The sequence below is a fragment of the Diabrotica undecimpunctata genome, chromosome 3 (genome assembly GCF_040954645.1).
Source record: "Diabrotica undecimpunctata isolate CICGRU chromosome 3, icDiaUnde3, whole genome shotgun sequence".
Taxonomy (NCBI): domain Eukaryota; kingdom Metazoa; phylum Arthropoda; class Insecta; order Coleoptera; family Chrysomelidae; genus Diabrotica; species Diabrotica undecimpunctata.
The window spans coordinates 77,512,286-77,530,071 of record NC_092805.1 but is presented as its reverse complement, the minus strand read 5'-3'; the positions used below and the strand labels follow the sequence as shown (position 1 = coordinate 77,530,071).

The window sequence follows — 17,786 nt, the reverse complement described above, 5'->3', positions numbered from 1 at the left end:
AATGTTTGTACAAAAAGAGGAGAAATGCAAGTCAACAAATATGCCGCAAACAAAATAATTATTCGATAATGAAAACCTCACGATTCAAGTAGCTGTTTCCACGTCGACTCTTGTCACTTAAAACGGAGCAACATGGTCACGATCAGCCACCGGACCGAAATAATTTTTCCCACAACAATCTGACGGTTGCGTATTAGATCTTTGACCGATTAAAAATTAAACAAAAGTATTAAACGATTGCAAGTGTCTTGCACATAATTAGGATGAATTACAAAAGACGCCTTTTTCTCAGTGCTGAATTCAGATTGTGACATTAAAGTTGGAGGTTACTAATTTTGTTTGTGTTTCAACAAAACGTTACAAAAACCAGCAATGAACAATAAGAAATAGGTATTATATGTATAATAAGAGAATGTCATGTTCTTAGTAGCGTTTTTAATTTGGATTTAATTGGGAAATGTCGTATGACAACTGTAACTACAACTAAAAAAGTAAGTCACTTGTTAATTTAATAAACTGTAAGTTATTGAGTAATACTTTTTTCTAAGAATGTGGTCTAAAGGAAATTATATAAGTTTTTAATATTTTCTTTATAGTCGCCAAAGGTCTTCTTCGGTACGTAGCTGTATTTTTACCAATCATGTTTTTGGTGGGCAGTCTCGCCAAATTTAATACTATTTGATCATTGACTTGTCTTATGGACCATAATATGAAAAAACTTACAACAGAATAAAAATAGAAAGTAAGAATTGAGATCGGTAGTGGAATATTTTACAATACCTCTAAAATGTTTGTTTTTTCTCTTTTTATTCTTAATACTATTATTAATTTTATTTGCATTTTTAATGTATTCTTAAAATTTTCGTTATGTAATCATTACAGACTTTTCTGGAACTGTGCTCTGTTGGATAAAAAACGCATATTTTAATTAATTATTCCAACTATACGATTTGAAACTAAATTGAAATATTAAACGAATTAACATTAACATTCCAAGGTAGAATCAAGACATACCAGCCAAGTAAGAACATTACAGATTTCTGCTCTTTAATCAGTATCATAAAAAAGATTTAAAGGTTCTTCCGTACAATTATTGTGTTAGGTTTAAATCAAATGTAGAGAATATTTAGATATAAAAGTTTTTAAACTGTTTAGGGCAGTTTTTATTCAATATATAATATAAATGTTGTGTATTTTTAAAAACATGTTAACGTCATTTTATTAAATGGAGTTTTTATAGGTACATGTACAACATTTGTTAGTCAGTAGTGATCTGAAGTAAACAGATTTGTAACGAAATAGTTTGAAGTTGCTATTCAGAAATAATATTACTGTAAAGCAATCCAAAATTTATCTCATCCAAAAAACAATTTTAATGAAAATCTGAAAGGGGTTGCGTTTTTTAGAAAAACGCTACGCAAATAAATTCAACCAATTTTGATAGGCATATATTTCAGCTAAACAAATTCATGACAACCATCGGTCTAGTATTAAAAAATATTTATTATTACTGACACCTCTTCGAAAACTGTGAGACCTTATTGTGGTTGGGGTTCTTTTTGGAAGTTAAGGATGCCTTAGCAATAACCAGGTTGTGTTAACCCATTTACGGCATGCGTGCCTCTAACAAATGCGACTATCAATCTTTTCGCAGGATAAGAATGGATCACGACCAAGCAAAGCAAACAAGATTTACGAAACTAGATACTGTGTTTCTTCTTTTTCATACTTTCGAAAAAGAAAACAAAAAACAAATAAGATCTAGTCACCATAACAGCTAAGCTAACCAAGCACAAAATATATCCGGCAAGCGAGCATAAGTGAAGCAGCAAAAAAAAGCTTTAAGTGCCTGTTGAAGCAAGGTCTTGGTCCATAAGAGGCTCGACAGCATGAGTTGAAGCCTACTGAAAAGCTACAATTGAAATGTAAAATATACACAATACATCTTTCAGGTTGCAGAGTGAAGAAGTCTACAAGGCCAAACGATATCTTTATCTAAAATCTGCAATCTACAATCTACAGTCATAAATAATACCTTAGTCCATAGGTACCAATGATCAATAGCAAAAGTTTGTTTTTACTTAACAACGTGTTTGCTCTCCTGCAACATTATGGAGTGTTGCTAATAGACGAGCTATGTTTATAATATTTTTTATGATATCCTTTTGCCTTATGTTTTCTCATTTTTCCAAAACAATATCTGTTAGGTGATGCAGATAAACTATTGAAATGCGTTTTCCTGAAAAGCAGGATATTTACTCAAGTACTTAATATGGAAATCCATAAATGATCATCTAAATTAATATTGATCCTTTTTTATTTGGACTATGTAGTTTTATCACCGATACACAATTCAATCGGTCGATTTCCTCCTGGCAAGAAGTAGATACCGTGTCTCCGTTCATCTATATACACAGAAATGATCATTGCAATTGTCTAAACGAAACATAAACTTATCTATGAAAAGTATCGATCTCTAATGCCAAAGTTCCTAAATATTATAGTTTTTATTTTAATTCTTCTAATAACCGAAGAAAGCGGTGTTGTTCTTTTGATATTGTCTCTTAGATAAAGGTGTGAGTGCCTGTATTTTGTCTCCACAGAAAGTACCTTTTCCCCTATGAGGTGGTACAAATGAATATTGACTAAAAAACAAAAAATAATGGTAGCAAATGTATATACCTATCCGACTTGTAACATCTTGCAGCTTCCAGTTCGGTCTCTATTACCATCTATCGGACCAATCTTCTGGTCGTAGATCGCTCATTGAGATTATCTTTTGATCTTGAGGGTCGTAGCGATGGTCGGTAATTCTCTGTACATGTCCGTAACTAATAAACTATTTTTGCTGTATTTATTTTATGCTGGTGATTTTTTCTGCTGATTTAGGCCAAAAATCCATTTCCAAAACAAGGAGTTTTTGTTTTGTTCTTTTTGTGCGTTGTCCGGTTTCCATAAAGTACAACGCTTTTAAACATGCTATTATGTAACTGTATATTTTTTTGTTTAGAGATAGTTTTTGACTATGGTAGTGAGCTTATTGTACCAATTATTTTTTTTTCCTTTTATGATTTATTCTTCGATGTCTGTTTCAGTGCGTTTATTTTTTTTTAATCTTGAACCACAAATAGACATATTCGGAACATGACGAAAAAAAGGATATTTCCATGTTCGTTGAGTTTATCATTTGCAGCTCCTTCTATACACATATATTTCGCTTTTGTTGAGTTAATATATTTCGTTTTTGTTGAGTTACCAATTGATTGCTGGTCCTGTGCGATGACTACTTCATTTCATTACCTTTACATACAATCTACTAACTGGTGCTGGTAACTGAGATGTAACATGAGTTTTTGCAGTCGGTCTTATCCCCTTTTTTACGGATAAGTGTAATAGATCCTTATTTCCAGCTCTTAATTATTTAAGGCGCAAAAATGTTCATGCAAAAAATGCCCTAGTAGAGCAACAACATTTTTATACACAAATTGATAAAAAAAAATCAACAAAGGGGTAAACTGTCTACTATTGATACACAATCAGAAGTTTTTTTCCAATTAGGTTTTTATTTTTTTAGTTACGGGGTGGTAGAAGTTTTGTACTACCGTACCAGTTGGTACAAGTTTGCAGACATAAAATTAATATAGTCTAATACAAAATAAATTGAAATATATTATATGGGGTTGAATTATCAACTTCGGAAACTTGGTACTTCGGAAGAATATGTAATGTTTTCAGAAGAGATAGGTCTATGATTAGTTGACCATGTTGGAGATGTATAAGCAGAAGTATAATTTTCCGGTCTAGGAGCTCTATCCATATCTGTTGTCACTTCTAGTGGAATACCGGACTCCGATCCTTCACCTAATACGCTATAAATTTTATTGACATCCGCTGTTGCAGGTTCAATCGCTTCGGAATCTTTTTAGTTTCGCTTACCAGGTCATGCCAATTCTTCTTCTTCAGTGCCTTATCCGGTCCGGATGTTGGCGATCATCAAGGCTATCATGGTTTTGTTGACTGCTCTGCGAAACAGCTCCGCTGAGGTCATCCCAAACCATTGTCGGAGATTTTTCAACCACGAGATACGACCATGCCAATTAGGGTACAATAAATATCGTCATTTCTTAATTTTGACATTTTCCTAGATAAAAATTTAATACTGACCTAGCAACCTAAACACAAGTCTAGAACACAATTATTTTTTAAATACTTCAGTTTTCAGTTACTTATTAACCCAAAACTATCGACAAACTTTTGTTCACGATACGCTGACAATAAAATAAAGTTTGTGACTACAGAAAACGATAAAATCTGAATTTAGACATGCCCGTGTGTTTGTCTACTTTTCAATAGATAGCGGTTACAGTGGTAGAAAAATTGTACCAGTGCAATGTAAGCGACAACGAATTACAAAGATGGTACATTTATAAGAACTCCGCCGCTTAACAGCACCGAAAAAGGTGGTACATCGCGTGTCCTATGACGACTCAAAGAGTTAAGTATATTATCTCCATTTAAGTATCTATTAAAAAGTTCTGTCAGCATATTAACAGACGTTGGTGTTGCATTTTTCAAAAGTTCAGCAGGGATTTCTTTTGGTCGATACGGTCTTTTATTTTTTATGGTTTTTATAAGTTTGGCAGTTAGGTCGTCTTCGATGTTTATTTGTGATATAAGGATTTGGTATCTTCTGAGTGTTTGCTGAAAATATATTCAGGTCTGGACTCCGGTAGTTCTTTTGCGTAGTGTCTTTTAAATACATTGATGTTATTGGTTTGTACGTTTGTTGTATTTATGTCCTTTCTTCTTAGATTTCGTATAAATGAGGTAGTAATGAATAATTAAAAAAGTCAGAGATGATAGTATTGCTACAATAAAAATATTTTCTATGTAATATTAATAGTAGAAAGTAATAGTATCACTTATTAGAAGTGATTAGAAGAAAAATATTTAAAAAATAACATTCCATTTTTGCTGGTTAATTTTTACTTATTGAAAAACTCTACCTAATAATGAGGCCCCTATGTAAAATCTGGGCTGTAGTAGCTCACCACGCCTCTCAACTATTTGAACCCCTAAAAGCATCTAGTCTGTTATCCTACTATCACAATATTCTCGCTTCGTTTTTCTTTTCTCTTCCTCTCTCTTTTATTACACTTGAAATCTTAAACTCTTCTCTGTCTTTCATCTAATCCTCTCATAAAGATTATCCACCGTAGCATTTCGTATTGTTTTTGGTAACATAAATACACTTCCAATCTGTTGTAAGTGCAGAAGTATCTCAAGAATATATGAGTTAGCTAATGATCAAATATCTGGTAATTATATATCTTAGCCATCAGATCTATCGGTGACACTCCTATTAAAACTGTCACCGCATCTATTAGCTATTACATATCACTAAAAGTGCCTTTTTCTGAATCCCTCTAATTTTGTACGCGAACTTTTCGGTACAAGTGACCAAAATTATACTAAAATATAGTTTTATGTACTCGTCTAGATTTGTTATAAAACACAGTATTACACCATTAATTTTAATTTCACACATAGTTCATAAAAATGACTACTTGATTTGACCATTTAATACTTTTTCCGCTTCGTGCGTCATTAAATTTTAACATTATGCAAAAATTTCGTGTTAGTTGTTGGCAATGAATCATTTTCCTGGTCAAAGGTAGGTCCTTCGTATTCGATCATTAGTAAATATTTAAAACACTTGACATATAATAGGTGACAAAAACACGAAACACAAATAAAATTATCGATTTTTCCTTTTAGAACCCTTTTCTGTTAATATTATGAATAATTGTTAGTTTCTGAAAATTGCTGATCACCTAACGAGCTATCCGCTTAAATTACTCCTTCACATTCTCCACACATGAATGTATAGAAAGCTGGAACAGCTATGCTGTGAGACACAATTTGGTTTTAAAAGCGGAATAGATAGACGAGAAGCAACTTTCCGTTTAATACGCTTATACAAAACTGTACAGAACAACGAAAGGACATATTCATCACATTTCCTGATTATGAAAAAGTGTTTGATACTGTTAAAATACGGAGCAATAATACAAATGCTAAACAACGCTAATTTTGACGAAAAAGGTATAAGACATATCCATAACCTCGATTGGAACCAAAAAGCAGAAGTGAGGCTGAATACATCAGGGATGTATTTTGTCTCCTGTGCTGTTCGACCTTTACATAGAAAATGTTTTTGCAGAGGCCTTTGAAGGGTCTGAATGTGGTGTAAATGTGAACGGGTACCCGATAAATAACATTCGTTACAGCGACGACACCGCAATAATCACAGATAACAAACATAATGTACAGTTATTGCTAAATAAAATATTAATAAAAATGTACGGCTTGATGATAAATGCATAAAAAAGTAATTGCATGGCAATAAGAAAAAACGTACTTTTATGAGCTCAACTGCAAATAGATATTCCTCCAATCGAGAAAGTGACAACGTTCAAACAAGCAAGATAAGCTTTTGGTAAATTTAAACCGCTAGTACTATGTAACAGCAATATTTTCTTTTATCTTCACTACACGATGGCTAACTGATATGTGCGGTTCTTATTGTATCACGGCATGAAGACATGGAAGTTAAAAATATCTTTTATTAATAAGTTGGAGGCTTTCGAATTATGGACCCTGCAAAGTTTCCGTATACCACGGACGAATAGGGTGAGAAATGAGTCTTAAAAAGGGCAAATACTAAAGTAGAAATGCTTAACTTGACGAAGGTATGAAAAGTTGAAGACGTAGGCCATATTTTAAAAGAGGAAAAGATGGGCAATTCCTCAACTTATCTAACGAAAGATTAGGGGTAAGAGAGAAGAAGGTTGAAAGCAAATGTCGTGACTAGAGAATATAAAAAAACTTAAAAAAGATGCACATAAGAAGACACCATAAGAAGAAATACTCAGTTTTTCCTTAGTTGTTGAATCAGTAGTAATATTACTTGTAGTAATATTAGTTGTAGTAATACGGTAATAGAAAAGGTTACGTTAAAACCCCAAAAGTTATTTTCCATGAAAGGCGAAACTACTGAACGGCACTCAGTCTCCGGCGGCTCCAACACCCCCAACCAAGATAGCGGTGGGAACAGGTCTGGAGCAGAGGGTGCTAAGAATCCCCGGAAAAAATCAGGCTACTACAAAGAGCGACAAATGCATATTACTTCATACAAAGTTAGAACTTTTATATTAGAGCAGAATAAGAAGGAACTGGAGGAAGAGCTGAAAAACATAAAACGGGACATCATCGGCCTTAGTGAAATAAGACGAAGAGGAGAAGCCCAAATTACTCTTAAATCAGGACACGTATTTCATTTTAGAGGTGAAGAAGACACTTCAAATGGTGGAGTAGGATTCATTATACATGCATAGAAAGCACACACAAAAATAGTTGAAATTATCAGCATAAGCCCCAGGATTGTATATCTAACCTTAAGGTAATCCAGACATATGCTCCAACGACTACCCACTCGGATGAAGAAATTGAAAAATTTTATCAGGACCTAGAAACAGCGTAACATGTCACACCAGCATATAACACAATAATTATGAGCGACTTGTATGCGAAAATGGGGTTTAAATAAGATGATGCAGAAGTAGCAATGAACTTCCTACACCAGGAAAATTTATTCATGATGAACTCTTTTTTCGATAAAAAGCCTCAGTGTAAATGGACATGGATCAGCCCAGATGGCAATGTCAAAAATGAAGTAAAAAAACAAACAGAAAAGTAATAATTAAAGACATCGACGTACTCCACAAATTTTCAATAGGAAGCGACCACAGATTAATCCGAGCTAAGATACTATTAAATGTCAAATTGGAAAGAACAAAGATGATCCTAAAAACAAGAAAAAAGAAATGGATTCTCCCAAAAAACAACGACCTGTATGAAGATACATTAACCAGACATATACAAAACTTGATGAATGGAGAAATTAAATAAAGATCGGCAAATCCGAAAAGACGTAAAAGAAAAAATACAAGAGAACTATCTAAAATAATTTAAGAAAACAAAAGTCTAAACTTTTGAGGCGAAATACGAACAACATAGGTAATAAAAATATGCACAAAATAAAAAACTAAGATGGAAACATTACTACTGATAGAACCAAAATCCTTGAGGTTGTCGAATCCTTTTATCGCGAAATGTGTGAGAGCACCGACAAAAGGCAAGATCAGCCACTGCCCAAAATCATAAACCAGGGATCAGAACTAATGCCAGAAATATTTCCATACGAAATTAAAACGGCACTTTTAGAAATGAAAAATAACAAATCCCCTGACGATGACGGAGTAGTGATCGAAGCGATCAAACTAGGTGGAAATAAAACCAAGGAAAAACTTCTTCTCAATGTAATAATGCAGTCATTACTTTATTACACAAGCAAGGAGACATAACAGATTTAAAAAACTACCGTCCTATTAGTTTTGTTTTCACACATATATAAACTTTTCACAAAAATTATCAAAAAAAGATTGGATGCTAAATTAGACATCTATTAGCCTAGAGAACTGCTGTATTTAGATCGGGATACAGCACTAACGACCACTTAATAGTGATAAAAAACCTGATAGAGAAGTCTACAGAATACGAAAAACCATTGGCACTAATATTTGTCGACTACGAGAAAGCATTCGATACCATAAACTATCAGAAAATGTTAAAAGCATTGACAGAATGCTAAATAGACCATAGCTACACTGACATGATCAAATATATATACCAAAATGCCACAGCTAGCGTAAGACTATCTGAACAAAAAACAAATAAATTCTTTATACAGTGAGGAGTACGGCAAGGAGACACAGTCTCTCCAAAGCTATTCCCGAGGCTTTTAGAACATACTTGTAAGAAGGCACATCTAACGAGCATGGTATCAACATAGTTGAAGAGAAGCTGAGTCATTTGAGATTTCCAGATGACATCGTCCTTATAGCCGATCGTATGGATGATGCGATGATGGTGTTTAATTCGAAATATTGCTGTTGATAGAAGGGATATTGTGCAGACTACATCTGTATAAATACCTAGGTCATGAAATTCGGTTATAAAACTCAAAAAAAAGATAGTTAATAAGATTCGCGCGTTGGGTGTGTTGGGTGTCTCTTTGGAAGACCGAATCCCAAACGAAGAAATACGTCGTGGAACAAAAAAAATCGCGTCGTAAAAATGGAACTGGGCAGGACACGTCCCCAGGTTATTAGACAACCGATGGACAAAACGTATTTAAGTGGAGACCAAAGCCAGAAGCAATACGGAGCATAGGACGCCCACCAACTAGAGACTGACGACCTGAAGCGTATTAGCAGTAAAAGACAAAGACAGATGTAAAGAGCCAAGGGAGACCTATGTCCAGCAGTGGACGCATACAGGTTGATGATGATGTTCATTGAGGTGGTAAATGTCGGTCTACTACATTCTTTACTTTTTCACTTCTTGTTTATTTATTTGCTTAGGACTTTCAGTTTTTAGTAATGTATTGAAATATAAAAACTATTTAGATAAAAATAAATATTAAATGTACTTACACCATTTCCTTAGGAAAGCACTTGATAGTTTTGCACATAACTTTTCCCTCCCTTTCATTTTGTTTACCTAAATTGTCTTTTAACTACGTAAAACTATTGAGATTCACAAAATACTACTACAGGTACTGTATAGAAATTATTGGCACCACTTCATTACACGATCGTCGGCTCCAGATTATCTTACCTAAAACAAAATAGAAAAAGTTAGTTGAAAATTATACTGGAGATATAACAGTCAAAAGAGAAATTAAATTGTAACAAAATCTATTCTGATCTGTTCTTTTAAAAGAAAAAAATTGTTGTATGCTTTTCAAACTTAAAATTATAGTATAGTCTGTTTAAAAATTATTGATACTTGTAGTATTCATAGTATTTATGACCTCAACGTAATGTAATAAACCAGTGACGAAGAATTTTAAAGTTATTTAAAATTTTTTGATTACAAATTTTGCAGGAATTTTCATTAATGAATAATGTGAGTACCTACATAATCTATTCAGGTATAAAGTATTATCATTATGAAGTAGACCTTTAATAATAACGTGCAAATTAATTATGACGAAATGAATAAAAATCACACAATTGTCTAATTTTACTACTGTGAAAATAAAGTCGCATTTAACACTGCATTTAATGACTTAGTGTTAAATGTACATGATGGTTTTGTATATGAACACCCCACTGGTGCTGTTCGACGTACAGTTTCTACCGTACCGGAGCTGTAAAAGTATTCTTACCCTTTAACAGGATTCCCAAAACACACCACATCGAACTTTAGTACATACTGCTCAGCGGAAAATGAATTTATAGCAAAAATATATTTCTTTGATACAGACAGTTGAAGTTAAAATTCAAAAAGCAAAAATTCACCAAATGTTTTTTCTACGCATTTGTTTCTTACATATTACATTTATCAAACATTTATGTAACTAGATTTACAACTATCACTATAAAATAATTAATTATAGAAACTTTGTTATTATTCTCCAAATAAAGTTTATTATATTTACAAGTGTTTACTGTCACAACATACCCCAAGCTCGTCACAACTTACCACAGATTGAGGTAAATTGAGACAATATGTACATATTAATTGTAAAACTATTTACATACTATAAGGTATTGCATAAAACTTGAAAATGTTCCCAAATAATGATTCCAAATTAAAAATATACCCCACTAAAGTAACTAGGCATAAAAATTAAAAAATGACACGAAAAAAATGTTAAAATTTTCCCAAAGGGACAAAACAGTACATTGTATATTGAGTATACATTGTATATTGTACATTTACAATTAGTCATTAGTCTATTTTGAATTATATTTAATAATATGGTTGGTTCATGCAGCAATATATTTTATATCGAGCTGGGAAATACTGTAATAATTTCTCAATTACATATGTTAAACACCCTATATTAAATATTTGATAGACTTAGGATAAACTCGCTTCATACTTGAAGCAACCTGGCTTAATCTTGTAACCTTCCAAAATTAATTTTTAAATTACTGTGTTTATTGTAAGTGATGGTAGCAATCAATAATTGGATTTGAATACATTAATAATTTTTTTAGCAAAAGTTTTATAAAATTAGACGAGCAGCAGGTCTAGTATAAAACTGGTTTACAAATAATAATAATAATTAATTAAGTAGTACAGGTTTTATCTTAACATTCGCTAGGAAAAATATTCTGATTCCGTTGGTTTTTACAATCTTACTCAAAAAGGCCCGTTTGTGACAAATCTGCATGTTACCATGGTAAAACGTGGGTCAAAATTGTTAAAAAAATGTTTTTTTAAAGTGAAAAAATTGGTAGTTTTATTATATTTTATTTTATAGCGGACGTAAGCTTTTTTAGTTAGATTTGATGGTCATTCTGTACAAAAAAGGTACAAAAAATGTTTCTCCAAAGTTGGTACTTTTTGAGATATAAACTATTGGAGACCCCGAAAAACGATAATATTCGAAGCAAATTAACAATGCGAAAACCTTAAACTTTGTCTAAGTTTTTTGCCATATACAGTTAATATTCTACAATAAAATAAATTTTTAATTTTTGTGGGTTGGTCCATTATTGCACTCATAGCCTCATATGTAACCCATATGTCTCAGGTCGTTCGAATTAATATGTCATTTGCTAGTATTAGGCTAGTTGTTAATTTTGTAATGAGTCAGAGGCCTTCTTCATGCCAATAAAGCAAATTTACCTTATATTTAACTCATGCTTTTACCTTAAGCAAATATGTCTATTATTATCCATAGTGTCATGTGATATGTGGTATGTGTTTATACGTACATTAATAACGAAGAAAATGTGCACGTGTAGTGCGTTTTTGATCGTCTGTTTGTTTGGTTTTTCTATCTGAATATATTTTTGTTATATCCTCCCCTTTCATTTGCTATGTCGCATGTTAGGACTCGATCAGTTCTTTATTTTGTACTCAGCCTGAGGCCTTCTGTGAGTCAATAAAACAAAACTTGTCCTATAGTAAATCTAGTTTTATTTATAGTGCCCTATGATATCTCGTATGTCGCTATACGTTCGTTAATAATAAAGATAGTGGTAGTGCTCTTTTGGTAGTTTTTTTGTTTGTTTTTTCTATCTTAATATATTCGTTATATTCTTCCCTATCATTTAACGCATCATACGCTCTAATCGGAGTAAAAACAAAGAAGATAATGGTGTAATGCTCTCTTGGCAATGCCGCAATTTGTATTTTTGGTGTCTCGGCATATTCACTATCCCTCTTCTTTCCAATGATGTATCATACGTCACTATCCGTCACATTCTTTTGTGTCACTATTCTCACCCAAATTTTATTTAATTTTATTTAATCTTATTTAGTTTTAATTTTATTTTACTTTGGTGAAACGTTGAAATTAGTTAAACTTCATTTTATTTTTATAGTAAGTCTACGTTTATCTTAACCAATGACCCAATAAATATATATTATACGTCATTGATCTTACCTTACAATTAAGTAACCCATATTTTTATCAATTTTGCGAAAAAATGAATTACTGTGAAGCAGTAAAATTTCTAATTAACAATATTTGAATCATCAATTTATAGAATGAAGTAGCAATAAATCAACCGTAGATAGATAACAATGGATGCCTTATGATAAAAAAATACATGTATTTACAGAGACATCATTTCAACATAATAGAAATGGAAGTTTAAAAGCTGAAGAACAAGAGAACGACAGAAAACAAAATCTCTTTGGAGATTACTGAAGAAAAAACAATACTGAAGGTATCTGTTGTTAAATACAGACCACCAAAACTACAGGGAATCATCCAATGGATGTTCCTGATAGTAATAAAGCAAGGAGTAGATAACATCTACTGTTAATCAACGAATACAATCAACAGTATATATAACAGTAAATACAACAGTAATCTAATGATTACTAATGAATTAGTGTAATGTTAATTTGCGGTAATTAAATCAAAACTCTGGTATATAAATCACAAATAAGAAATACTAACAACTACAAATTACATAGAGGTCACAATAATGTGTATAAAGAAATTGAAGTGTTCATTAAAATTGTAACGTAAATCACAAGGAACTTTAATACTACAAAGGATTTCTTATACAGATGTCACATTTTTTATACTAATTAAATATACTTAGTAAACTTAGAAAACACGCTTAGGAGAACTAAATAGTAGAATTAACTAATTGTTAGTTCTTAAAGTTACAAATTGGAAGTGCACGGGCGTGCGACGAGTTTACTTAAAGTTAATACTGAAAATGGGGAAACTAGAATTATATAATATGTTTCTAAAACTGTAAAGGTATATTCTAGACACACTTTTAATATTAAAAAATTTGTTTATAGGGCTTAAAGAATTTACTTTAATTTACACAAATTAGTAGACAATTTTTGGCTGATATTTAAGAAAAATCCCACACTGTCAATATAAATGATAGTGGTAAGTTTAATTGTATTACCTATAATAAACTAATATTCTGTTCAGTTATACTCACCCCCGCCCAGGTCTGAATAAAATTAAATCCATATATAGATATATATTTGTAATATTTTTTTCCTATCAAAATTAGAAAATTATCCGTATCATTTATTTAAAAATATATTAAGTATATAAAATATTACCTTAATATGTCAGCCATATCTGTCAATCTGACATTTTGTCATGTTACAACCGATACGACACAAATCATATATGCCAAATTAAATTAAATATTCATAGACATTATAATATTTCTATGTAAACAGTGGACAAACAAAATGTTTCACGATTTAAAGATTAATCCGGTGAAATATGATAATATAACCCGATTTCTATCTAACACGAAATCATGAGGATACTGAAAATTTTGATGATTACATGCTTCATCTTTTTATGCTTAAAAATTATTCAAGACCATGCGGTTGTCATTTTCCAAAGGTTTATTTCATAATATTTGGATTTTTAATCTCTAAAAACTTTTAACCCTTTCGTAGCGAAATCATAATTTATGGTGAGACGGCTCTATACTGGAGCCCCGACCTTTTAAAGTCAATTTCGCTAGTCTTATCTTTTGCCAACCGTTGTCTTTGCTGGACCTACTTGTCTAGCATCATCATCTATACCATCTTTGCATCTAAGTTTTGTCTACCTCTCTGTCTACTTCTTACTACTTGTGATATAAGAATTAATCTAGCAGGGTTGTTTTGCTGTGATATTGCTAGATGTTCTGTTTATCTTAATTTTGCTATTTTTATGAGAGATATCACGTCTTTACTACCAGATATCCGTGTTCTCCGAATATCATTTTTACGAATGCTTACCGAATATTCCTCTCAGGATTTTTCGTTTAAATATGAGCTAGAAGTATAGACGTTTTGTATATTGTTATTTTAATTTTCTGGCTTAAGTTTTTTACTTTACGTGTGTCTACGCAGTCCAAAATAACACTTAGTTGCTAGAATAATTTTTCGATTTATTGTTTTTGTCATAAAGTTGTCACTGAAGTTGTGAAGGAGGCCCAAGTATGTGAATTTGTTCACCACTACAAAGCTAAAGTTATCAAGAGTGTTTTAATCAATAAAATTGTAAATATTTCAAAAATTACTAACTTTATGCCTCTAATACCTTATATATACTCGTCATATTTAAAAAATATATTAAAAAATGCTTTAATATACAAGATGTTCTATTTAAAAAACACAACTTTGGTTCATTCCGTTGTTCTGACTGCCCTGTGTAGTAAAAAATAATTTTATATTATAGAAGTCTTTGTAATACATTAGTTTTGTTTAAAACATCTTTTATAAACTCCATAGTTTAGCCATAAAAAAAGTCAGAGGTTTGGCGCACCCTGTATATATACAGATATACTTTTTGTTCTTCCTTCCACAACCACTGATTCCACAAAATAATACACGTTTCTTAATCCACATGATTTTAATTTGACTAAGAGCCTAATAAAACTGCGTTACGTAAAAATATGAGTCATATTAAAAACCTGTAAACATCTTGTTTATTCACTTATATGTTTTAGATTTTACGAGACCCTTCGATTAGCTGGCAGAAATTTACCTGAGACGGAAGCTTCCAGAAAACCGGTCGGACGATTACCCGGATTTACCTTCTAGTATAAATCAGAGGGGTTCTCCTGAATTCTTGACCGGTTGTATTTTTATATATAATAACGAAGCTTTCATTGAAGAAGACAGTTAATATCTGAAGACCCGCGCCCGTGATTTTAATTGTAGCGTTCGTATAAATAAATTATGTATTATTAGTAGTTAAATAAACTGATATAAATTATCGTGCTTTTTAATAAAGTAAGATAAGAACAATATAATAAATTAATAAAGACATTATAAATTAAATAAAGACATAGCAGTTAAATAAATTCACAACAACTGACTAGTAAAATGTTCCCTTTTGTTTTTTGTTAGTGCTATGTATTATTTTATACAGTCCATACTTGACAAATTATAAAGCTATTACTTAATGTATCCATATTGAAATAAACGAACTATAGATACATTCTTAATCATAACCAAAGTAATATTACTACCGTTAGTGACCCATTTTTTTAGTGTTTAGTATTTAATTTTAGTGTTAGTCTTTAATACTAAGAAATTTTACTTCCTTTTTTACACGACTTTATGCGACTAGTCATTAAAACACACAAAGATAATATCCTGCAATACAAATACTAAAATAATAAATACGGCATAAATTACCGCATGACTTAAATGGTTTGCACACTAATTACCAGTTTAAAAATTATTGGTATCAACAAAGAAAAGGTCAATACACCAAGATAGTTTGCAGAATGGTTAAAAAAGCAAATTTGAAATCATTTCGAAAGCCCATAAAAAAAGAATTACTGTATTGGTTCGCTGAATGTGAAGAAAATAAAATACAACAAAATATTTTAACAACCTTCTCAATCGTACAGTGTTTTCAATACAGTTCCTGCCAATCCACCGACTAAAGAAAAAAAATTCAATATTTAAAACTAAAATATAACAATAATTTTAAATGCTTATCGAGCTAATATTAAATAAAATATTTTTAACATGAAATAAATATAATTTAAGAGGATTAAAATTAAAAGCTATTTATATAATACTTTATTTTATTTTACTTTATTACGAAACACGCATGGGACTGCGTTTACTACTACATTCAGTGTGTGGTCGCGCGAAGTGTATGGTCGCTCGATCTCTCGTTATAGTCTTTTCATTGCGTTTCATTGGGTTTGCGTCGTTTATCCAGTCGTTACTTTTATAGACCTTGATAAATCATTTGATACATTTTACTAGAGATAATTCCAATATTATGGATAGATATACAATAGATATTTCAACGAAAGGATTGGGCACAAATGAAACTCAACTTCAGAGTAGATACCTCTTTTTCTTCTTCTTTTTATGTAGCATGAATCTGTCTGTTTTTCAATGTGCCTCCAGTAAGTTTTAGTTCCATTGTTTTCGTGGTCTTTCTACTGATGCTTTTTCCTATTGGAAAACGTCTCTTGTCGTTTTTACTACTCTATTTGTTGTTATTCGGCTTATATAATCGTTCCATTCAACTATTCTATTTCTTATCCAGTTATTGATGTTCTCCACCTTGCATCTATGTCGTGTATATTATGTACTTACTGTAGATACCGTTGGTATATATATTTTGTTCATTAGTAATGTTTAAGTCTAACTGTAACACTATTTATGTTAATTTATTATTTCCAGCATTTTTTCGTATATTGCGTCCCTTTATATAACTTTACATTGTCAATTTATCTTTAACCAATATGCACTATTTTTTTTAGAAGATCCTTATGTATTGTATGGTTCATCAATCTTAAAAACCTCTTAAAAGTAAAATTCACAGGACTGAAAAAACAGTTACAGTTAAATATATATATATATACATATATATATATATATATATATATATATATATATATATATATATATATATACATATATATATATATATAAATATATATATATATATATATATATATATATAAATAAATATATATAAATATATATATATATACATATATATATATATATATATATATATATATATATATATATATATATATATATATATATAATATTTTACCAATAGAGCTTCAATGATTTTTTCATTTATTTATGTCCCGTGCTAGGTTTTGCAATGTTGTACAAGCAACCCTTTTACTTTTGCTTTGGCCTATTTTACCCTTTTTTTATAGATTTATTTTTATTTTCTCATTGTACTAGGTTCAATGTTTATTAATTCCTCCTTGTTGTGTGGCCCAGCCATCTTCATCTCTGAATTTTAGCAAGTGTCGTTATTTTTGTTTGTGTATGTATTTGGATTAATTAGTTATTGGTTCTTACTCGCCAGATATTATTTTCACTTAAACATCCTTTTACTTCTAAGTAATTGATTAATTGTCATACAATTCTAAAGTATAATCTTTAATTGGGTTAAGTATGTTAAATAACTGTCCTTGATGATTTGGACTTTTCTCCATAATCATATATTTTGTGTTATTCTCGTTTATAGTATACTCCTTGGCTTTCCTCTCTATTCTATCATATTCACAACAGTATTCTATCATATACACAACTTTCTGTGGATGTTACATTATAGTATTATAGTATGTGGATGTGACTTTATAGTAAAATTTTCTCAAAGATAAAATTGAAACGGCGAGTTGATCCAGGATGAGGCCACCATATCTTAAACTTCTTTTGGTGTT

The 17,786-nt window shown here is 31.1% G+C and overlaps 1 protein-coding gene across 4 annotated transcripts in view; it reads right to left on the bottom strand.

Moving 5' to 3' along the window:
• emp (epithelial membrane protein) overlaps positions 1-17,786 on the bottom strand; it is a 453,476-nt gene that overhangs the window by 247,046 nt on the left and 188,644 nt on the right. The window contains exons 1-2 of one of the 4 annotated variants that reach the window (XM_072526107.1): positions 13,557-13,574; positions 9,558-9,741 (exon numbers count right to left, since the gene is read on the bottom strand). The exons of 2 other annotated variants lie outside the window; for them this stretch is intronic. In XM_072526107.1, coding sequence (XP_072382208.1) covers positions 9,558-9,615 — 58 coding nt within the window. In that variant the 5' untranslated portion in view covers positions 9,616-9,741; positions 13,557-13,574. Of the gene's footprint in view, positions 1-9,557; positions 9,742-13,556; positions 13,575-17,786 lie in introns of those variants that run through there. One more of the 4 variants, XM_072526106.1, reaches the window with a different exon arrangement.